The sequence below is a fragment of the Chrysemys picta genome, chromosome 6 (assembly GCF_011386835.1).
Source record: "Chrysemys picta bellii isolate R12L10 chromosome 6, ASM1138683v2, whole genome shotgun sequence".
Lineage (NCBI taxonomy): Eukaryota > Metazoa > Chordata > Testudines > Emydidae > Chrysemys > Chrysemys picta.
The window spans coordinates 33,851,557-33,876,186 of NC_088796.1; the positions used below are offsets into that span (position 1 = coordinate 33,851,557).

Sequence of the window (24,630 nt, forward strand, 5' to 3'; positions counted from 1 at the left end):
TACCCTTTTTGTTTTTCACAGATTTCCAGGGGAGATTCCATTCAAACACACTTTAAGCTGTTTAATTCAGGGGGAAGTGTCATGCATAATTTACAGATGATACATATTTCCCTTATTGGTTTCCTGCAGTTCCTTTAATGAATAATTCATCATACAGAGCACTCAGTCCACAGTATGTTGACCATAGAAGTAAAAAAACCAGCATATGAGAATATTTTTGACAAACTTAGTCCCTACTTCAGCAAAGCATTTAAACATATGCTAAAGTGCATCCCTATTCAGCAAAGCACTTAAGCATGTGCCGAACAAGAAGTATTTGCTGAGTAGGGATGGACTGCTGAATTAAAGCCTGCATGTTTAATTCTTTGCCCTTCTTTGAAAAAGCAGCAGTGTTATGGAGCTCAAGTGTCATGTCTGGCCAGTATTGAACAGGTGCTTATCATCACTTTCCTATTCTCTGGCTTTTAAGCCAAATTCTTAGAATAACACCGGTCTATTATACATCACAGCATGTCACCCCTGGAAGCTGTCCAACATCAACTTACCATTAAGCAGAACAAAGGCAGGAAGAAGGGAACACGGGTGCCAAAATTCTAAAGCTTGCCAAAACATGCACTTGTGGGTGTGTTGCTGAGAGAAAAGGGAGTGTTGCAGACACCATGGATAAGTGGACCTCTATCCAGTTTATGGAAGATTACTTAGAACAGATATTAGAACCAGGAACCTTTTAAAAAATGTAAATAATTACATTACATTTTATTCAGTTGTTTTGGTAGTAGTGTTTCTAGTCTGCATTTGTGTTATGACTGTATTTTCTCTTTGCCTGTCCAGTAAGTAGATAGAATCTGTTTTATTGCTTTTGCTGATTAGAAAAAGCAAAGCAGACTTTCATTAAAGTTATTAGTTATTCACTAGAGTTGATTGAAAGTGTTTTGATGAAAAGTGGGGTTTCATCTAATAAGGAAGTTTTCATTAAAAATCATTTGGCAAAGTGTTTCTTTCTTAAACAAAAAACTTTCAACATTTCAGTGATTGGAAATATTTCATTTTGAAGTTGTGGGCAAGTGTCTACCTTCTGTCCTTCCTTCCCACTTCTGCTCTATCTTCTTTCACTAGAAAAGTGGGGAAAGCATTTTTTTTTAAATAGAAATGACTCTGTTACTTACTTTTTAACATTTCTATTTTTAAATTAGAGAAACACAAATTAATGCTTTGCCTTCCCTCCTCCCCCATGGGAAAAAAATAAGAGAGAGAGAGAGCTTGTTTTTTTCCCCACTTAGTTCTCTGGTCATTTTTTCTTCTCCAATGGGGGAAAACAGTGGAAAGTTTTTAAAAATAAGAATGTGGGATTTTTCTCATCAATACAAAAGTAAAATTTTCAAACACAAACATTTTTAAAAAACTTCTAAAGTTTTCCATCAAAAATTAAAAATGTTTACAAATTTTCAAATATATCTTTGTTTTAATGTTTTCCACAGGAAAACCAACATGAAAACTGTTTTGACCACACCTAGTATTCACACATTCCATAAAGAAAAACAAAAAGCATGCATAGCTACCATAAAACTTTGAAAAGAAAGAGATCAGTCCAATGATATTACATTTGGGTCACACCAAAGTCTCCGGCTGGATTCTGGGTTCCTAGTGTGCATCCGAAGAAGTGGGCTGTAGTCCACGAAAGCTTATGCTCTAATAAATTTGTTAGTCTCTAAGGTGCCACAAGTACTCCTGTTCTTTTTGTGGATACAGACTAACACGGCTGCTACTCTGAAACCTGGGTTCCTAGTGTCATCTCCTGGCTGAGGCCTTGACTGGACTACAAATTTAGCTCAGATTTAGCTAACAAGCTGACAAAACCTGACCTACAAGACAAACCCCGAGAGTATGTCCCATTGTCTCTTTCCAGTGATTTTTCTGGACATTGTTAGTATCTTGTTGCTTATTATCAAATGGCAGAGACACTACTTTAGTTCAAGTGATAGATACTTGTTCCTAATCTAAATCCTACTTGGTGATCATGGTGTTCATATGCATGCAACTATGGATCATTACATTAGCAGCCTCAGATGAATAAAAATTGTCAGGCAGAGACTCTGTGACTCTACATCTCATATTCGTCATATGAATATGGCATAACAGATATATTTTATACAAGATGGGTCATATAAGGCATAATTGGAAAGATTATGATTTGCTGAATGTGATTATCCTATTTGTATAAATGTATCATTTCCGTATCTGAAGTTAGGAATATTGACTATGTAACAATTACAACTGTGTGTGTATTTGGTGGAATGCCCACCAGACATAGGCAATCAATTTGAATGAGCCCTTTAAGAAGGACAATAGAACTTTGAATATACTAAACTCCCATCTTCCTGAGGAGCTTCCTGGGATGCTGCTTTGACACTGCAGGGTCATCTGATGATGTCACCTGATATGGAGTACCACCTTGGACACTGCTGGTATTTTTCCACTGGAAACAAAGGATTCCCACCTTATGCAACTTCTATTTAAGGCTGGGGAGTAAATCAATCAGGGCTCTTCTCCATTGCCTCCCTGCCCAAAAAGGAAAAATGCTGAAAGCACCTGAAGAAACAAAGGAACTAAGCTGGGGAAAGGCAAGGGCTGAGTCCAGGCTGAGACTAGCCTGTAAAGAGAAATAACTGGAACTCTAAGCTGCAGAAACTCTGCAACCTGCCTAAAACAACATTTAGGGTGAGAAATTACATTTTGTAACCTGTATCTTTAGTGAATTAAGCTTAAGTTGCATATTTTGTTTTATTTGCTCAGTAATCTGCTTTGCTTTGTTTGCTATCCCTTATAATTACTTAAAATTTACCTTTTGTAGTTAATAAACTTATTTCTTGTTTATTTCAAAACCCAATTTGTGCAATTCATATCTGGCGGAACAAAAAGCTGTGCATATCTCCCTCCACATTCAGGGAGGGGGTGATCTTTATGAGCTTATGCTGTACAGATCTTTCTATACAGCGCAAGACAATATAATTTTGGGTGTACACCCCGAAGGAGGTGTGGAAGCGAGTGCTGGGTAAAGTCCCGAGCTGAATTGTCTCACACAGAGCTGATTTCAGTCTGTGTCTGCAGCTGGGTGTGGCTTCACCTGTGTGTGGTAGAGAAGGCTCAAGGGCCTGGCTCAGCAAGGACAGGGGGAGGAAGCCCAGGCTGGTGAAACGGGCGGGCTCAGTGGAACCCCAGCACATCAGGTGGCACCCCGGATGGGGGGGTCCAACCCATCACCAACTCACTATGTGTTTGTACAGTACCTAGCACAATAAGGCTGGGGCCATTAGGCACTACCCCATATACACTAATAACAATAACAATGATAAAGTTTGAAATAAAACTATATAATTATAGAAACCTAGGACTGGAAGGCACCTCAAGAGATCCTCTAGTCCAACCCCCTGCACTGAGACAGGAGCATGTATACCAAGACCATCCCTGACAGGTGTTTGTCCAATCTGTTCTTAAAAACATCCAGTGAGGTGGACTCCATAATCTCCCTTGCAAGCCTATTCCAGGGGTTAACTGTCCTTATTGTTAGAAAGATTTTCCTAATATCTAACCTAAATCTCCTTTACTGCAGTTTAAGCTCTGTCTGCACTAGCACTTTTGTTGGTCAACCTTTTGTTGGTCAGGGGTGTGAAAAAGAACACACGCCAGCCAACATACGTTTAACCAACAAAAGCGCTGGTGTGGACAGCGCTATGTCAGTGGGAGACGCTCTCCCACCAACATAGCTACCACTGCTCTTTGGGGGTGGTTTAATTATGCCACCAGCACAGCTCTCTCCCATCCGCATAGAGCAGCTACATGGAAGACCTTACAGAGGTGCAGCTGCAGCAGTATAGGTATGCCACTGTAAGGTATGTAGTGTAGACATAGCATAAGCCCTTTACTTCTTGCCCTACCTTCATTAGACATGGAGAACAATTGATCACGGTCTTCTTCATAAACAGCCCTTAACATATTTTAAAACTGTTATGGGGTCTTCTTTTCTCAAGACAATCTGCCCAGGTTTTTTTCAACCTTTCTACATAGGTCAGGTTTTCTAAACCTTTTATCATTTTTGTTGCTCTCCTCTGGACCCTCTCTAATTTGCCCACATCTTTCCTAAAGTGTGGTGCCCAAATTGGCTACAGTACTCCAGTTGAGGGCTCACCAGTGCTGAGTGGGATAGTTACCTTCCATGTCTTACACATGATGCTCCCAGAATATTAGCCTTTTTTTTCAAATGCATCACATTGTTGACTCATTAATTTGTGATCCACTCTAACCCCACAGATCCTTTTCAACAGTACTACTGCCTCACCAGTTATTCCCCATTTTGTTGTTGTGCATGTGATTTTTCCTTCCTAAGTGTAGTGCTTTGCACTTGTCTTTACTGAAGTTCATCACTAGACAACTACTATTTGACTATGATCTTTCAACCAGTTTTGCACACATCTTATGAACATTTTATCTATACCACATTTCTCCAGTTTCCTTCAAGAATGTCATATGGGGCTGTGCCTAAAGACTTACTAAAATCAAGATATCATGTCTACAGTTTCCTCTCCCCCATCCACTAGGCCAGTAACTCTATCAAAGAAGGTAATTAGGTTGGTTTGGCATGATTTGCCCTTGTAATCTTATTATCCTTTAGGTACTTATAAATTGATTGTTTAATATTTCTTCCAGTATCTTTCCAAGTATCAAAGTTAGGCTGACTGGTCTATAATTCCCCATGTCCTCTTTGTTCCCCCTTTTTAAAGGCCGATACTATGTTTTCCCTTCTTGAGGCCTCTGGGACCTCACTCATCCTCCAAGAGTTCTCAAAGATAACTGCTAATGGTTCCAAGATTGCTTCAGCTAGTTCTTTAAGTACCCTTATGGTGAATTTCATTCGGCCCTGCTGACTTGAATGCAGCTAATTTATCAAAACATTCTTTAACCTGCTCTTTCCTTATTTTAGCTTGTGTTCCTTCCTCCCTTACTATTAATATTAATCGTGTTAAATATCTGGTCATAATTTACCTTTTTAATGACAACTGAAGCAAAATAGGTATTAGACACCTCAGCCTTGAATGTCATCTGTTATGAGCTCTCCTTCCCCACTACACAGAGGGCCTGCACTTTCTTTCATCTTTCTTGTGCTCTCACTGTATTCATAGAATCTCTTTGCATTTTGTGTTTTTTGCTGGGGTAACTTATTTTGTACCTTAGCCTTTCCAATTTTGTCCTTACATGCTAGAGTTATTCTTTTGTACTCATTCTTAGCCATTTGTTCATGTTTCCACTTTTTAATGACCTGGAAATCAAAAAGAAATCCTACTAAGAGGTCCTGATGAAGCCAAGTTGGCCTTTTGTGATTCTTCCTCTCTTTCCATCACATCAGGATAGTTTTCCGTTGAACCTTTAATATTGTCTCTGAGAAACTGCCACCCTCCTGAATTCAGAAATCAGCAATTGAAAATTATCTGAATTGTTAGAAAAGTAAAAGCCAAGGCTGTACTGATTGAATTTGACTCCTGTATTGATTACTGTGTGCCTGTGTGTGCTATATATGGCATACAAGGTTAATGCTACACAGCTCCCTTCTGTGGAAAGTACTCTGTGGTCCTTGGTAGTTCCTCTCCAAAGTTCACCACACTCCACATACTGATACTTATAACAGGCAGAAAGCATGACTACTTGTTTGACCCACTATTTTACTGTGAGTTAACAGGATACAGTACAATAGTAATAGACAATTTTGCTATTACTGTCAGTATGGTAAATGTACTGTAGTTCTAGGCAATATAGGTAGAACTCACTGTGTCCTAATGATATTGCTAATTCAATTCATACAACACTAGCTAATATGAACTCATAGCTTCAAGTACTGGAATTAGAAAGAAAATTGCATAAACATTCTTTTCAAGTAGAGTACTCATCTTTCATGCATAGAACAACAGAGCATGCATGAATACTTGTAACTGTCCAGTTTAAACCTGGCCCAAATACAGGATACAATGTGTGACAAAAGCCACAAATGAAGGACACACAATAATTCATGCAGGAAACTAAAACGTCATAAAATTTTATAGATTGCTGAGTGCAGCAATGCCTATATACCTTTAAAACTACAGCCTTACATCCTACAGGGTCCACAGCTCTACAATACCAAGGCTATATTGTTAGATTAGGGCTGAACTTTTCAGCCCAAGCCCTTTTAATTATTACAAAATATAAAACATGACCTTAATGCTAGTGTTGAATAATCCACACAGCTAAAGGGAGCTCAGAAGAATGTTTTGAATAGGGTTACCTGCTATGATTGTGAATTACTCTATAAATGGAAACATTTAGCATGTTATTAAAAAGGTGGTTTTGTGTCTCAAATGTGGATGTGTTTCTTTTAGTTCCAATGGATTGTTTAATAGCAGCTGCTCCAGAGACTCTTTCTAGAACTATAATTGTTTGATTTGAAGATCAAATGAGGCAGCTAACCTGACAACCATAGTAGCATATGAGCTCTGATGTCAGCTCATCAGGGAACAAACTTATTGAAGAAAGGAGAGATGCAAAGACAGCAGAGAAAAATCACATTGTACTGAGTTTGAGGCTGGGAATGGTATTTGCAAATTCACATAAGTGAAAGGTTGCTCTTTATTTCATTCACACTGGTTGGATATGCAATCCATCTTCTGCTTAAAGTTGGGAGAAGTATCTCTTTGAAGGTTAAAGCTAGACTGAACATATACAGCAGGGAAATTTTCTGCATTGTTTACATAAGAAGATAATTACCATGATCCACCTCTAAAGTCTATGATTCTTTGGTCTTAAGCTCCCATTTAGTCAAGCACTTACTCATGTGCTATGGGTTCTGTTTCACTGTTTCCAATATAATAAACCTTTAGAACAGCAATTTTTCCAGAAAACTTGAAAATTTTTGACTATTGGTACCTATGTAGGAATTTTGATTTGGAACATGTGGTGGATTAGAAAGGCTGGAATTAAATTGGCTTGTTTATGGGACTCTTCTGATATTTAAAAATGTTGGATTTCAATGTTCAGTCCAGAGTGAGCAGGTGTAGGTAAACTGGGAGCTGATGCTAGCCCATCCACTGAGTGACCAACATATTTGATAATAGTACCTAGCAGAAAAGTCGTCTCCAATGTGAATTATAAAAATTAACTTATTTTTACAAACCCGTGTGGTATTATTTTTGTTTTTATATTGTCCGCCCATGCCCCATTTACATGGTGGAAGCTGAGGCAGATAGATTAAATAAATTGCCTAAAGTCACAGAGTGTTGATATCAGAATTAGAATTAAAACTCCGGGGAACTAGTAGACTCTCAGATTCATCAGACAATTCTGTTTTCCAGGCTTCTGTCCATCATATTTTCTATACTTAAGTTTGTTCATAATTTAAGCAGTGTTTCACAGTAAACTTTTTAAATTTGTATTTTATTTAAAGTCTGGTACAAAGATTTGAGTGTCAGAAAGAATTTACACAGACGTTGAAGATGTAAGGTGCAATAGAAGGGCCATGGTTAATGATGAAATATTGCTTTTATATTATCTTTATGTAGTATGTGTTCAATATCCCTCTCTCCACGTAAATGGACACAAAGATGCGAATGGGTTGCCACCTCCCAGTGCCCCTTGGTGGTCTCAGTTAGCTCCTCAAACACCACGCAGGCTTTTTTTGGAGACTCCAAATACAACTCCAAGTCCCCAAGTGAAGTCCACACAGAGCAAGTTTCTCTTCCTACTCACAGACCATCCTACCTCGGCCCTTTCCTCCTTTGGCAGGCCCTATGGGTTCTGGAATCCTCTCAGTCCCAGCTGGTTGCTTACTCCAATCAGTCTCTGATCTTCATTTCATTTCCCCCCAGGTGCTCTTTGTAGGGAAATCACCTGATCATTACCCAGCTGTGGCTCTTTCGTAATCAGGGTTGGCTACAGTGGAGTTACAGCAGAAATGAATCTGGCCTGGGCCCCTAATGTCTAACAAGTACTGTCATCTTTCTGTCTAATGGATTTAAAGAGGTTTCCATTATTTACGGGTCATGATGTTGTAATGTGATTTGGGTCCTTCATTTATCAGCATGAGTTGCCTGATGCAACAGCAGAAAAAATATTTAATTTACAAAAGTTAACCGGTAGTGACTGATGATGGTAGCTCATTTCAGTAGTATTTGGTTTCCCTAAGATTAATTGAGGGCCACACAGTAAAAATAGCTAATGGATATGCTTGTGTAATGGGTTCTCTTTCCTCCCCTGAAGACTGCAAAAGGAGACATTAGCCCAGAAAACCTCTCAAGGCTAGTGCAGCACCTTCTGCTTAGTTGAGACTTGAGAGGATTTGGACTTCTAAAGTGGGTGAATTCCTTGTTAGTTATTAAATAAATGATTGGTCACAGACTTGGGGTGAACATTTCAGTGTATCTTTTTTTATATATAATTCACCCAGGTGCAGAGTGCCTGCCAAAGCCCCAGTCCAATGGAACTCCTGAAGGGTGTGTGTCTCTGGTGTATGCAAACAGAGTGGCCATGCAGGCAGACCTCATCATTGGCCCTGATTTGATTAGATTGCTGTGAAATGGCCTTTAGATGATGACCTATGGGAGACACTGCCAGATCTGCACATAGATAGATCTCAAACTTCCAATTAAGAGGTCTGGGGGCCAGCAGCTGCATAGAACAGCACAGGATTTCATTTAAGCTCTTCCTTTTTTTCCCCTCCAGGTTTCAAGTAACCTTCTCCCATTTGATTGTTCAGAGTCAGGAGGGTTAAAGCATTTAGCCTTCTCTGGCCTAGGAATGAGTTGTTCACTACATGGTATTATAGAGTGAATCATTAAATAGGAATTTCTCTGTTAGATCCTCTCCAATAATTTAACTCAATCTTTATTTATTCAAAGGTCATTTACAGAACAGGGATAAACATTTGTATAAAGAAAAATTCTATGTGATAGAGGACTTGAGAGAGGATGCTGACTGAATATCCTAAAAGACATTTGCTGAGGGGAAAAATCTGTCCCTTTAGCTGAGAGTTCTAGGAGCAAATGCTTTGTTTGGTAAATATATTTGGTTTCTAAACTGAAACAATAGTGTTAATCAATTTTCTAAAAGCAACATTGGTGAAATGGTGCCAAGTGCCTTTTCATAACCAACCAATTCTGACCCGCAGATGGTATGACTGTAACTGACTCCATTGCTAATATCACAAGTGCCTTGCTGTGCCCAGCGGGAGTCCCATGTTTGATTACTAGTTCCTTGCTTCCAGATTGGCAGGAACTCAGACTGTTGTGCAGGCTTCAAACCTGACTTACAATAACACTGCTGTTCCAGCCCCGTGTTTCTCACTTGCAGAAACTGCCAGTTGTGCCAGATTCACACAGTGAATGAAATAACAAGCACCAGGCTACTGCTGGTCTTTAAACAGTAAAATAATTCTAATAATAGCCTGCATGAAAAATATCAGACCGCTCATTGGTAGAAACGTGCCAGCTTAGCTCACAAAAACATTTCAGACATTGCTGTGGTTTGCACTTAAAGATATACTTTTTAATCTTGTGTCCTGTCACGTTGCATAAGGTTCCAGGACAAGATACGAAATCAAGCTATTCAGCTGCAGGTGCAAACTAATTGTGTGGAGTAGCTCGCTGCTGTTGCCAGTTGATGAGCAGCCAGATAGTTCAATACATGTCTAATAAATAGTCAGGGAACATCTATTCCAAATGTTACAGTACAAACAACTCTGTTAATTGAGTGAAGTTTCAAATACTTCATTGTATTACCAAAAAAAAAAAAGGAGCTTTCAAGGAACACTGGCTGGTATCCAGTACTCTATCTAGGATAAGCTTCATTATTACATTTTAAATATATTACGGTTATAATTAGCGTGAACCTCTCTTGAAGTGGTACTTAAGAATAAGATTTTTATTCATATACTGTTACCAAAAGCACAGGATATATGCCACTGTTTCAGAAACATATTCATAATTAAATGGCAATTACAACAGTAAAATAATTAAATAGGCTCTGCTGTGTCATCAAATGCAGCTGTCAATTAAAATTATGCAAACTCAGTATTCTGCTTGGAGCATTTCCACCAAATAGACTCACAAAGAAAAGGGAATGCATCTCTTGATAAGAATCAGGTCAAAAAGGCTGAGAGTATCCTAGGAGGAAAAAAAGTGGAAATTTCAGTTAAAGAGAAAAAGTCATGGAAGAGCTGCCTCTGGAAGGTTTATTTCATATAAAACAGCAGTAGAAAACACAGCTTGGTTCAAACGTAACCCCGAGTTCTTTCATCACAACACGTAAAAAAAAAAAAAAAAAAAGTCACAGACACACAGTATTATTACAAATATAAGTTTATTTATTAAAAAACATGCTTGGTCATACTTAAAAATACAGAACTTAACCCCCTCTCTGAATACTTACCTCGGCTATCTGGAGGAAGACTATTAAGGAGAATTATGTAGATTATAATTGAGTAATTAAGAGAATAACAGCAACAAAAGATACTTTTTTCCTCCAGAAGAAGCGTAACTGTGACTAAATAACTGTTTTCAGATGCCTGGAAGAAAGATAGTCAGGCTGGAAAAATCAGATAGGATACACTGATTATTTATTTATTAATGGACTTCACTTACTCTTATCTTCCCTAGTAGACATTAGTGTAGACTCTTTGGAATCCTTGTATTGATTGCTGTTGGTATTTGTTAGTTTCCACTGGTTTCCTTGGGCTTCTGTTGGAAGGCCCATAGTCTTGGGAGCTACTAGTCCAAAATTTAGTTGTCATGTGGAGCAGTAGGAGTCAATTGAACATTTTCACCTGGAATTTACACTAGGACTGACTGCAGACAGCATCTTTGGGGCAGACCCTGTATTTTCCATACATTTGAATGGACAGCCTAGACCATGACTTCTCTTCTGCCTCTGCCTCCCTTGAAGCCTGAAAAATAGGCTTGTGTTTTGAGTTGGGATAGTTATTCAGTATCTGATTATAATAAATAACTATGATCCCTTCATGCAGAAGTAATAAATGGGCCAAACTCTGTTCTTAGTTATACCACTGTAAAGATGGAGCAACTCCAGTGACAAAGAAATTGCTCCAGAATATACCAGGGTAATTAAGAGCAGAAATTTGGCTCAATAAGCTTAAGCTATGGGAACAAAAATATACAAAGTATTTAATCATTTGCATTAAGACCAATCACAAAAGCTAACAATCTAATAAGATTAAAATGATTTCATTATTTTTTTCTGCATTAGTTTAATTAGCCTTCAACAGTACCAGTATTGATAACCTACAATGTTCAAGCAGGAAAAAGTTAAAAGTGAGTTGCCTTTCTCTCCATCTTGACTCTGAGACAGGTTAACAACTTCCTGCTTCTGTCGTCATGTCAAATGCTTTACTTTGAAGTTGTTTTTAGCACAAACCCTAAAAGTTTGCCATATGAGAATTAATTAAAACCATGTGCTCATGTCATCACTAGTGTTAAATTATGGGGCAGAATGCTAGAATGATAAATAATCTATTTTTATACAGGAGACTATGAAAATGAACGTCCTTGATTGGCAGACCAGGGACTATCTCAAACCTGGGTAACCAGTATACAATTTCATTGCCCTTGACTTCAATAGGGCCAGGATTTGGTTTTATAAGTGCCTGAAGAAAGAAAAGGTACTCAGTGTGACCCAAAAGCATCCCTGTATTCACATGCTACCCACCATTGTAATAATCTTTGTACACAATATGTGAGGTGTCATTTGAAAGCCAACAACTTGCTGGTCAATAACACATGGTGAAATGTACGTAGCAGCATTATAGGTAAAGTTATGAATAGCCCCTGTATGATGTTATTAGCACATGTTTCAAAACCAGACAGCCCTGCCTAGGCAAAAGTTGTTAAACAGGCCTATCCTAAACAAAGGAATGTATGTTTACCTCAATGTACATATAAGTAGTAAACAGGGGCATGAAAACAGCAGGAGGAGGAGATGTCAGGAAACAGAACAATTTGCATTTGTGCAAACACAAGAGGGCAAGGGAGCGGAGAAAGAGCATGGAGACCTTCGCCACAAGATTCCGTGTCATCTTCCTCGCTATTTGGATAAGCTTTTCTTTGAGGGGTAATCTTCAGAAGAATCCACTTCAAAGGTTCACTGGATTATAAAAGAAAGGGGCAGAAAACCTCAAGTTCTCTCTTTTACCTAAGAAGTCACAGGCACCAGCAGCTTTAGGCCTCTTGGAGAGATCCTGACCAGGGAAAGGGTCAGTCACCATCTTGCTGGAAGACTTGGGTGAAAGAGGACATCTTAAACAAAGCCTCGAACCAAAACTTGCTGGGTTAAATTTTAGCCTTTTAGATGCAAATTTTCATTTTAATTTACTTATAACCATTTCTAACTTTGTTTTATACTTGAATTAATCTAAAAACCTATCTTCCTTTGTTAATAAACTTGTTTTGTTTTTAATCTAAACCAATCCAGTGCTGTGTTTTAAACTGAACTGTTTGGTAACTCTAGTTAAAGTAACAAAATGTTGAATATTGACTCCTTACAGGAGCAACGAACCTTAAGATCTGAACTGTTCAGGAGAGGCTGGGCATTTCAGAACACATTTTTGGGAAAATCCAGGCTTGGGAATGTGTTGGGGTCACCCTGCAAGTAGTAACCAAGGTGGGTGGAAACCAGAGTGGGGCTGTAGTGCTGCTGGAGTCAGGGCTGTCTAGCACACAGACACTCAGGGCGTTACCAGCATGCTGGCAGGCATGGGCAGTGCATCAACTGCCCTTGAGGGAGGCTAGCTCCACAACCCCTTCTGCCCCTTTTGCTCACCGGAACCCTAAGTCGTGTCTCCCCACCCCCTCACTGCAGCCAGAGAAGCCCCGGCCAAACCATCCCAACCCTGGGCTGCACTGGCCAGCCTGCCCCAGCCACACCAGTTGGCCTGCCCTTGCTATGCCAGCTGGCCTGACCCCCAGTCCGGCGGTTGGCCTGACCCAGGCACACTGGCCAACCTAAACCGACCCCTGGTCCGAGCCGCCTCTGGCTGCCGGCTGAGCCCTAGCTCCAGGCTTCTGGCCAAGCTGAGCTGCTGCTGGCTTTGGGGTGGGGGTGGGTGCTCAGCTTGGCCAGAAGCCTGGAGCTAGGGCTCAGCCGGCAGCCAGAGGCGGCTCGGACCAGGGGTCGGTTTAGTAGAAATAGTAGAATCACATCTTATTTGTGGGTAGTTTGTCAACATAAGAATGGGCAATCTGCATAAGGTAAATCTTTCAGAATGAATAATATAATTCAACCAACTTTACTAATGGCCTGATGCTTTCAACATAATCTTTGCAGTTGTGAAATATTTGAATCAGTGAATGTATTCCCTATTCAAGACTGTTGCAAGTGATATCACCACCCCTTCTATTATTACACTACAATGGCTGCACTGCACGGCTGGCTGGCTGCCACATACCCCTGAAGAAGAGCTCTGTGTAAGCTTGTCTCTCTCACCAACAGAAGTTGGTCCAATGAAAGATATTACTGTACCTCCCCCACCTTGTTTCTCACACACCTCTCTTCACCGACTACCCTAATTCTTTCTCTGCTGTTTAGCACAACAATAAAGCCTCTTTACAAAGGTTTGCAACCACTTTGGGGCTCTGTATGTGATAAAATGACATCAGAAAGGGGAACAAGAGGTTCTCAAAATCCTCTGCTCACCTCTCACTTTTCTTTTCTTTTTTAATCAAAATTATCTAATGTGTGTAAAGGAAATGCAAATAACCCTCTTATCCCTGGTGTACATATGTTGGAAGAGACATGCCCAACTTTTGTAAATGAGTCTGGCCTTAGTTCATTTTAAAGGAAGATGTTATGTGGCCATTCAGCATTCTCAATAGAAAAAGCAAATAGTTTCTTGAAATGCTAAGAGCATTACTTTTGATTCATGTCAAGTACCCAGTTAATTACAGTAAACATTACATCTATGACAGGTTTCAGAGTAGCAACCATGTTAGTCTGTATCCGCAAAAAGAACAGGAGTATTTGTGGCGCCTTAGAGACTAACAAATTTATTTGAGCATAAGCTTTTGTGGGCTACAGCCCACTTCATCGGATGCATAGAATGGAACACCCAGAAAGAAGATATTTATACATACAGGTGGGCTACTCCCACCTTTTCATGATTTCTGTATGTATAAATATCTTCTTTCTGGGTGTTCCATTCTATGCATCCGATGAAGTGGGCTGTAGCCCACGAAAGCTTATGCTCAAATAAATTTGTTAGTCTCTAAGGTGCCACAAATACTCCTGTTCTTATTACATCTATGGTAGAACTTGTAAGAATTTACACAACAAAGTAACAAAAAGTAGGGGATTGCAATGTCATACTGCAGCTGATTCATTCAGTTGGGTTGCTTGTTTCCCTTGGACTATGGCAGTCCATCATTTAGATTTCGTACTGCAGTAAAGTTATAGGAGTACAGACTTTTGTGAAACACTTGTTCATCTCTAGTCTATTTTATAAGATAATTTTGGCTAATGTCAATAATGGGAGGATCTCAAATTCTTCTGGACTATGAAGATTCAAGCTATTTAAAAAAAACACTAGCACTAGTCTTGAGCTTTCATCAGTTGCTACCATCCTGTTTCTTCCTTTGTCGTGACTTACAAAAAAGTTTTAATTCCATGGTCAACATCCTTGTTGCTACTTTGTTCTTCTAAGGAGAATAATCTTCTTTCATTGTCCTTTAAATACTGTACTTTTGGCACTAGTAATATGCAAATGCTCAGCTGTGGATTATTACGCTTCTCTTTTTGTTGGCAGTTTTCCGAGAAATGGATTCTATATATGGCCTTTGTTGCTACAGCCGTTTCCAATTTTTCTTTTCATGCATAGCAATTTGGGGAAGGCTGCCATACTCCTGTATGTGAAAGTAATCATGCCAGGCTTTTGTTTCAGCAAGAGACCCTGCCTGTGTCTCCTTTTTATTGCTTTGGATGATGAATCCTTGCGTTTGCTTGCCAACTGCTGCTGCAGCATTTTCATCAGTTATATAGATCTGTTGGTGGTGCTGTGCACAAGTAGTAAATTGAGAGGGAGCTAATGCCCCTCAAACATAAGGGGCTCATTCTCCCATCAGTATAAGGGCTTGCCTACACATGGAGTTATCCCTAATTAACTATCCCTGTTTTTCTCCATGCATTGACACTCTTACTCCAAACCCTGGGGTTAAACTAAAGCAGGAACAAAGAGCTGTTATTTCAGAATAAGAGTATCCACACATGGAATTAATCAGGGATAACTCCATGTGTAGTCCGGCCCTTATACTGATGTCCCATTCTTAAGGTTGGTGAGCCCAGCACAATCATCTTGGGTACTGGATGTTTCATAGAATCCTAGAATCATAGGACTGGAAGGGACCTTGAGAGGTCTTCTACTCCAGGCCCCTGCAGCTTCATGCTGCAATCTAGCCCTGTCAGTTTGATCCTAACAGAGAGGGCAAAGGGTAATTAAAGACCTTTTAGAATTCTTACCAATTTTTGTAATAGTGATATTTAGCATTGATGTGTTGTTGTTGTTGTTATTTACATCTTCAGATTTTATGAACATTAACTCATTAATCATCAGAACATTTCTATGAAGCAGGTAATAAATAAGTGGCCACAAAGGGCTTCCTCGTTGTTATAATTATGTCACTCAATTATGTATAATTATGTCACAAGCATATATTCCATGTCTGGGTGAGACTTCTATGTCTCTGCTTTAATTTCTGTATCCGATTGTCAAGCAGACAGTATTTTGTTTCTTTCCCTCTATCTTTTAGCTGAGTTTATATAAAATGTCACTGAGGGTTTGGAGATTTTTTTTTTTTTTTTTTTTAAGCGAGTGAGATCAAGATCCCATCTCATCTGACTCAAAATTCCTCTGGGAACCTCATGCTTAAAGGTTACTCTTTCTCTATTGTCACATTTTTGGACTGAGCAAAAGGCTGAAGGCCAAGTTCAACTCTCAGTGACAACAATGTAAATCTTGACTAACTTCACCAAAGTGTGGATTTATACTGTTGTAAATGAGATCAGAATTTGGCCTGGAAGCTTTGTGGTTAATGCCTGAAGTGGGAAGCTTCTTAACTTCAGGTTTGTTTAAGTAGCTACCCCAGAATTCTTTTCAGAAGAGCACAAAAATCCAGTTCAAACATACTTGCTATTTGTCTTTTAAATCACCAAATCTCCATTAAATTCTTGGAATGCATCGGGGCAACTTTTTTCCCCAGAAAGTGGAGGCAGTAACCTGGGGGACAGCCATTTTAGACTTGATTCTGACAAACAGAGAGGAATTGGTAATGAATCTGAAGGCAAGAGGCAATTTGGGTGACAGTGATCATGAAATGATAGATTTTCTGATTCTAAGGAAAGGAAAGAGTGAGAGCAACAGAATAAGGATAATGGATCCAAAAAAGAAGACTTTAACAAACTCAGATTATCTTCCCATGGGACTTTACCTACCAGTTCTCTAAGGGAAAAAGGAGTTCAGGAAAGCGGGCAGTTCCTCAGGGAGACAATAATAGAGGCACAACTGCAAACTATTCTGATTCAAAGGAAGAATAGTAAGAGGGCAAAATGGCTCCATCAGGGGCTCTTTAATGACCTGAAAATCAAAAAGAATCCTACAAAAAGTGGAAACATGGTCAGATTGATAAGGAAGAGTACAAAAGAACAGCACAAATATGTTGGGACAAAATCAGAAAGGTTAAGGCATAAAATAAATTACACCTGGCAAGAGACATAAAAGGCAATAAGAAGAGGTTCTTTAAATACATTAGGAGCAAGAGAAAGATGAAGGAAAGTGTAGGTCCTCTACTTAGTGGGGAAGGAGAACTAATAACTGATGACATCAAGAAGGCTATTTGGTCTTAGTCTTCTCTAAAAGGGTTATTGATGATCAGATACGCAACACAATATTGACAATCAAGGGGAAGGAATGCTAGCCAAAATAGGGAAAGAACAGGTTAAAAAATATTTAGATAAGTTAGATGCATTCAAGTCAGCAGGGCCTGATGACATTCATCCAAGGGTACCTAAGGATCTAGGTGAAGCAATCTTGGAGCTATTGGCAGTTATCTTTGAGAACTCCTGGAGGATGGGAGAGGTGCCAGAAGACTGGAGAAGGGCAAACATAGTACCTATCTTTAAAAACAGGAACAAGGAAGAATCAAGGAATTATAGACCATTTCAATACCTGGAAAGAGACTGGAGCAAATTATTAAGCAATTAATTTGTAAGCACCTGGAGGATAATAGGGTTATAAGGAATAGTCAGCATGGATTTTTCAAATACAAATCATGCCAACCCTAACTTAATTTCCTTCTTTAATAGGATTACTGACCTAGTGGATATGGGGGAAGCAGTAGACATGATATACTTTGACTTGAATAATGGACAGTACGCTGATAAAAATTGCAGATGACACCAAGCTGGGAGGGGTTGCAAGCACTTTGGAGGACAGGTTTAATATTCAAAATGACTTTGAAAAATTGGAGAATTGGTCTGAATTCAACAAGATGAAATTCAATAAAGTGCAAAGTACTTTACTTAAGAAGGACAAATCAAATACACAGCTATAAAATTTATTTGGGCATAAGCTATTGTGGGCTAAAACCCACTTCATCAGATGCATGGAGTGGAACGTACAGTAGGGAGGTATAAATATACAGTATATGAAAAGATGGGAGTTGCCTTACCAAGTGGGCGCTCAGTGCTAATGAGCCAATTCAATTAAGGTGGAAGTGGGCTATTCTCAACAGTTGACAAGAAGGGGTGGAAATCACTTTTGTAGTGCTAATGAAGCCAATGTAAACAAGGTGGCCCACTTCAAACAGTTGACAAGAAGGTGTGAGTATCAGCAGGGGGAAATTAGTTTTTCCCATCCACTCCCAGTCTTTATTCAGGCCTAATTTGATGGTGTCCAGTTTGCAAATTAATTCCACGAGCTGCTCAGGCTGTCTTTGTTATTATGTCTCACTCTGTGTAAAAGGAGGTTACCACATTCAATCGATAGTCCTATTGATTTTGGGAGGAAGTGCAAAAAATAATTAGGGTTAACGCTTTCAAAGAAGGCAGAGCCGGGATTTGAAGTTCTTTCTCCTCAAAACTCGCATCTCTCCAGCACACACTTCTCTCACACACTTAGCCCTTGTGCAGTCTCCATCACTTTCCACATATCACACCACATTGCTTTCTTCCTGAACACCTGTCAGGCCACTGGACCCGCATGAACACGTATGGGCCCATCTGCCCACCACCCACAGAGCTTCTGCTTCCTCATACACCCAATTTCTGTTCTCCAGAGAACCTGAGGGAGTTCCTGCACCTATGCCAGGTTCTACTCTATGCACTCCTCACCCGGCTTCTGCTCACTCTCCCCTGCTTAACCACTTAACCTCCCTGCTTCATCTGCTCCTGTGCCTGGAGAATGAGCTGCTCAGGCTGTCTTTGTGCAGGGCAGCAGGAGCTGTCTCCAAGGCTGGAGAAGGTGACTAGAGGAGGAAGCAGCATCAACTGTTGCAGTTGTAGATCCCGGTGAGTGAGTACCTGCTGCCTCTGTAATCTCTTCAGTCATGCGACTGATCCTGGGGGTGCCATGAGCAGCTGCACCATTTGCACGGCCCAGGACTTGCTCTGGGTTAGACAGCAGTTAATGTGATCTCAGACTGCCACAACATCCAGGAGTATCAGTGTGTATTTAGGGTGGAGCAGAAGTTAGTGAAGCCGGTGACGGGAAAGGAGATTCAGTCTTAATATTACACGTTTTATATGTGTAACAATTGCCTCAATGACATTTTCTTTTCATGATGGGTGCTGGCAACAACATTTAAACTGCAGTAAAGACAAAAGCATGCAGAGGAATGCAACAAATGTGCTGACGGATGCTATGTGTGACAGAGTCAGCACAAAGTGCACAGTGTATCGCATGTTTCAGGAGGGTGGAACTTTGTGCCATGGGCAACACAATGGAATGAGCTGAATGTGTAGATATTGTTTTCATTGTCATGGTTTGTAGATAATGAGGATAACTCTCAATCCTGTTTCTTTTGTGAAACCTTACAAACAGGAAGTATCCTGACTGACACTAGTGGCTCCACTCCTATTGCTGAACCTAAGATGGTATTTTGCATTTCCTATTCTCTCAGCATATAGGATTCCAGTCCAGAATCTGTTCAGATATTTTTCACAAACCCCTACATAAAACCCATTAGACCATTTCCTATATTTACAGATATTTTGGATAAATATTGAAACTCACCTGTTTCAGATGGTTTCATTTTCTCCTGTTATGGTTCAATCTCCAGATTCTAAAAAATGAAAATGTATTCACCCTTTTATCATAATATGTGAGCACTTGAGGGCCCTTTGTATTATTATGCAAGCCTGAGTTAACATCTGAGCTTCTTTCAGAACTCTCTTTACTATTGCAGTTGTATTCTGACACTCAGGAGTGCAGTGCAAATGGTTATGAATAGGGCCAGTGTTTTCCGGCAATGAAAACAGAGTAATTTCAGATTTTCAAAGCTGTATATTTCAGAATGTTCAGATATGCATTATTGCAATACAATATTTTTGTATTTTATACTCAGGGCTAAAGCCAGCTGTGTGTGAGGTGGGGGGACAGATGTTGGGCACTGAGGGCTGGAGCCAGCTGTGCAGGAGAGGTGGGGGACAGGCACTGCTAGGCACTGAGAGCCTACAGCCAGCAGTGTGCTGGGGAGAGGGGGCAGGAGCCAGCTGTGTACATAGGAGGTGAGTGGGGGAGAGGTGCTTGGGATGCTGCCAAGAGCAGCTATGAGCACTGTCCGCTCTGTAGCATGGCAAGGGAGCCCAGCGCCCCAATGCCAAGTGCCCTGCCTGCCCAAGGGAAGAGCCGTGGCAGTTTTGCTGAGCCCAGGCCTCTGTGAGGCGGGGAGAAGTTGGCAGCAAGGCTCAACAGCAGCCAGCCCCCAGCCTATGCCGTGGGGATGAGTCAGGTGGCTCTGGGCAGAAATCTGGGAGGGCGGAACCCCTGTGTGCCCCACCCACCCTCTGATCAGCGATTCCGGAAATGAAAAAAATGCGACAATTTCCGAAAAACACTGGCCCTAGTTATGAAGGAGGCTAAGAGAAGCTTGGGAAGAAGTGGGACAATTTCAGAAAATGCACTCTCTTGGAAATGCACAGCCCCAAACCTGCTCACATGCAATGGGACAGACGGAGGTACGGTGTAATTGTCACTTGTGAAAAGTTTAATTGCAGCTAGCAAAGGTGTCATAGCCTCAGTGCATTATCAGCCAATGCGGTTGTGCTTAGTTGGGGACAAATTATTGGAATTAGCACTTTTCTGTTCATGAAGTTTCAGGTAAATTCTGTTGAGTTAATCTTTTATCTTAAGAAATGTGGGCATCCATGTTTAACATAGAAGGGTCCCAGTCTTCCTTTTCTCCAGATAGTTAATACCTAGGGGTGTATGTTTAGCACAATATATAATAGACCAATTAAGTCCCAGTTCACTGTGTTGAAAATGTTCTCCCTCAATGCCATAGACCAGATCTTCAGGTGGTGTAAGTCAACAGAGCTCCACTGAAGTGGTTGCACCTATGTATTGATTCCTGGATCTTCCCTTAGATCCTATCTAAATTATGGGTGTTACCTTAGATTCGTTGTGATCCACAAGTATCTCTCCTGTTCCCAAAAAATGTTAAAGTTTATCCAAATAAAACATTGCTTTTTCACATGCATCTTACACAGAAATTGTTTCTGTCTGGCCTTAAAGTTTAATCACTTCTGACATGAGCTTTATTTCATAAACCATCTCTTATTTCTCCTCCGAGAAATCTGTTAGCTTTGGACATCTGTCCCCTGTTCACCACTGGGAACACAGATTGAAATGTCAATGAATTTTTCAGCAGTCTCTGCATTGCAACCCCTGCCATCTGCGTCCCCTCCCCACCTAATTTATTATGTCAGTAAGAAGTTCTGTACCATATCCCAAATTTAGGGTTAAGTCATACCCTGGCTAGCACACCAGTGACACAGCCTGTGCATTTTCTGCCACAGGGATCTTGCTGGTCAGGATAGCATTCCACAGGGAGCACCTTGCTGTGCCTAACACTTTGCTGCTCCTCTGAGAGGTCAGAATATGAACATCCCACCTCCGCTCACTAGCACTTCTGTTGATAGCAACATTTGTGGGACGGAGGCCAGATCCGAATCCTCAGATGGGGAAATAAGCCAGACCCATCTACTAGTACACATTTGTTTGCAAGGGGTGAGACGTACCCTACATCCTCTTCAGGACATAGCCCATTACTGTTGAATTTATTCTAATTACAGAAGGAATTGTGTGTTCCAGGGCTTGTCCAATTACTTATAACAGCTCACTGTTACTAGCTCTGCTCATAAACTTTTTTATTTCCTTCATTATCTCTTATTTCTCATGGGAGAAATAAGTGTCCCCTGGGTGACAGCATTTAGATGTAATAGTGATAAATTCTCTATAAAACCTAAGACATACAAGGTGAATGTGATAGAAAAAGCAAGTCCCTAACCATTTGCAGTGATTAAAGATTCCATGGCACTTTTCACAAGAATCAGAATGTTAATTCCAGTTTTCTGGCCAAATGCTAAGCTGGTAAATTGTATTCTGCCAACTGTATTTTCATGTGCATGCAGTATTTTTTCCTCCATTTCCAGTCCTCTTGGAAAATGCATTTATAACAGTTGCTTGGCCGCATCCCAGAGATGGTTGAATGGAGGTGGTTTGTGTAAAGTGATCATCCTTCTATAAGTGTAATCTGTGATTGTGTAAAGCACCCTGATGTATGCAAAATTGACTACATGAATCAATTTTAAAAAACCTTAATTTCTATTATATTACCATTAGAGTCAGTATGCTAATAGACTTCTATTGTAAGAGACACAATACACAATGATCCACCAGGGAGATAAGTGTCTCCCACCTCCTGTCTGGAGAAGTTTGTCGCAAGACGCACTACCTTTGAGTAACCAGCCTTTAACTACAAGGCCTAGAGAACAATTTTCAGCATAGCTCCTCATATTTACTCTGCACACATTTCATAGTGATTATGATGACCAGTCTGACACATGCTTTCAGTTTGGTGACCCGAGGGGATCCCTGTGCCCCTAAGTAACCCTGTGCCATATGCCAATTGGTATCAAGAGATCCTTGGATCACAATAACTCCTGTTGAGTTTAATGAGTATATATCTGAGGCAAGGATTTGGTCCATAGCCTAGACAAAAGTCAAAGAGAATCAGCAAAAATACGCAAGGGATATAAAGTAACAAAATAAATTTACATGTGTGACGGGTTAGATCACAGAACCCCCCTTGGGAGCTGCCAACTGATGTGCCAAGACTACCTCTGCCCCTGCTTTTCCTGCCAGCTTGGGACCCCAGCACCCTGTCTTGCTGAGCCAGACACACCCCTCTGTTCCAACACAGACCCAGGGTCTGAATTACTTGCCCCAAAGCTGAAGGCTTAACTAAAAGCAGCTTACAGAAGTGTTCTTGTCTTTAACACTCAGATGCTTAACTTCCAATGGGGTCTAAACCCAAATAAATTAGTTTTACCCTGTATAAAGCTTATAAACTCATGAATTGTTCGCTGTCTATAACACTGATAGAGAGAGATGCACAGCTGTTTGCGCCCTCCCCCCCAGGTATTAATACATACTCTGGATTAATTAATAAGTAAAAAGTTATTTTATTAAATATAGAAAGTAAGATTTAAGTGGTTCCAAGTAGTAACAGACAAAACAAAGTGAATTAACAAGTAAAATAAAATAAAACACGCACATCTAAGTCTAATACAGTAATACAATTGAGTACAGATAAAATCTCACCCTGAGAGATGTTTTAATAACTTTCTTTCACAGACTGGACGCCTTCCTAGTCTGGGCACAGTCCTTTCCCCTGGTACAGCCCTGGTACAGCTCAGGTGGTAGTTAGGGGATTGCTCATGATGGCTGCTCCCCTTCGTTCTGTTCCACCCATTTATATATTTTTTGCATAAGGCAGGAATTTTTTGTCCCTCTCTGGGTTCCCACCCCTTCCTTCTCAATGGAAAGACACCAGGTTAAAGATGGATTTCAGTTCAGGTGACATGATCACATGTCACTGTAAGACTTCATTGCCCACTTGCCAGCACACACGTATACAGGGAGACTTACAGGTAAAACAGAGCCATCTGCAGTCAATTGTCCTAATTAATGGGAGTCATTAAGATTTTAAACCACCATTAATGGCCTACCCTTTGCAGAATTACAATAGGCCCTCAGAGTTATATTTCATATTTTTAGTTTTAGATGCAGGAGTGGTACATTTATACAAATAGGATGATCGCACTCAGTAGATTATAAGCTTTGTAGTGATACCTTACAAGAGAAGCATGAAGCATATTCCAGTTACATTAGCATATTTTCATAAAATCATATAGAGTGGAACGTCACAACATGTATGCAGATTCTTCTAGTAAAATAATATAAATGTTTCTGTATGATGATAATATGAAGAGGTGTGAGGTATATAGAATCATAGAATATCAGGGTTGGAAGGGACCACAGGAGGTCATCTAGTCCAACCCCCTGCTCAAAGCAGGACCAGTCCCCAACTAAATCATCCCAGCCAGGGCTTCGTCAAGCCTGACCTTAAAAACCTCTAAGGAAGGAGATTCTACCACCTCCCTAGGTAACCCATTCCATATACATAACAATTTGACAGATTTGGATTTATAGAAAAAATATGTTTCCAGCATTACCTGCATGTTTTTGTTTACTGATACCTTCAAAATTTCTCTTCAGTTACCATTTTTTCATTGCTTTCTGGGGTTTGCCTTTTTCCCTGATGTTTATGTCATAAGAACATTCCTCCTGTTTTCTCTCCAGGCATTATCTGTTTCACTGCTTCAGATTATTTCCTCCCTGTTTACCCAGCTGGTTATTTTAGCTGCTTCTTCTTTCCATTCTGCTGTTTTTTTTTCTATAGACCTCCTACACGTCTTCCTCTGCCCTTCCTCCACAATTTTGTCTGTTCTCTAACATGAACATTGTTGCTCTGAGCCTAGATCCAATAAGATTTCTGAGCAAACTACCCTGAAGTCTAGTACTGCCTAATTCTTCATACCTTATGACATGAGTTTCAATGTCATCCAAGACCACTGGCAAACGCGTGCCTGGAGCTTGTGCCCTATGAAGGGATGTCTCCCATTCTGGCAGCAAACCATACAAGACTTGTAGACATAACTGTGCAAACATTATTCTCTCCACTTTTATACATAACCCACTGCCTATGATCTGCTGTTTTTTTTTTTCTCTATACATTCTTCTCCCTCACTTATAATTACTGAGCATCATCCATGTAAATCAGGAGCAACTCCAATGAAGTAAATTGAGAAAAATAAGTGTAGGTGAAACAGAATCAGAACCCTATGGATGTTTTTCTGAACATTTGCATTCTCCTAATTGATATGCCACTTGACAAGTTAGATCTCCCCAAGGAAAAATCCTGCACATTTTAACAGGAAACGATGACTTCTCTATATCTTTGTTGTAAACATGTTATAGAATTTAACAAAGAA

The 24,630-nt window shown here is 40.2% G+C and overlaps 1 protein-coding gene and 1 long non-coding RNA gene across 4 annotated transcripts in view; one reads left to right on the plus strand and one right to left on the minus strand.

Annotated features, from left to right (window-relative positions):
- LOC135984239 (uncharacterized) overlaps positions 1-1,608 on the plus strand; it is a 31,765-nt gene extending 30,157 nt beyond the window's left edge. The window contains exon 3 of the long non-coding RNA XR_010602163.1: positions 1,479-1,608. This is a non-coding gene — a long non-coding RNA (uncharacterized LOC135984239). The remainder of the gene's footprint in view (positions 1-1,478) is intronic.
- LOC101933896 (chondroitin sulfate proteoglycan 4-like) overlaps positions 1-24,630 on the minus strand; it is a 145,937-nt gene that overhangs the window by 31,852 nt on the left and 89,455 nt on the right. The window contains exons 10-11 of one of the 3 annotated variants that reach the window (XM_065598917.1): positions 19,307-19,355; positions 10,087-10,181 (exon numbers count right to left, since the gene is read on the minus strand). The exons of 1 other annotated variant lie outside the window; for it this stretch is intronic. In XM_065598917.1, coding sequence (XP_065454989.1) covers positions 19,342-19,355 — 14 coding nt within the window. In that variant the 3' untranslated portion in view covers positions 10,087-10,181; positions 19,307-19,341. Of the gene's footprint in view, positions 1-8,888; positions 10,182-19,306; positions 19,356-24,630 lie in introns of those variants that run through there. One more of the 3 variants, XM_008170595.3, reaches the window with a different exon arrangement.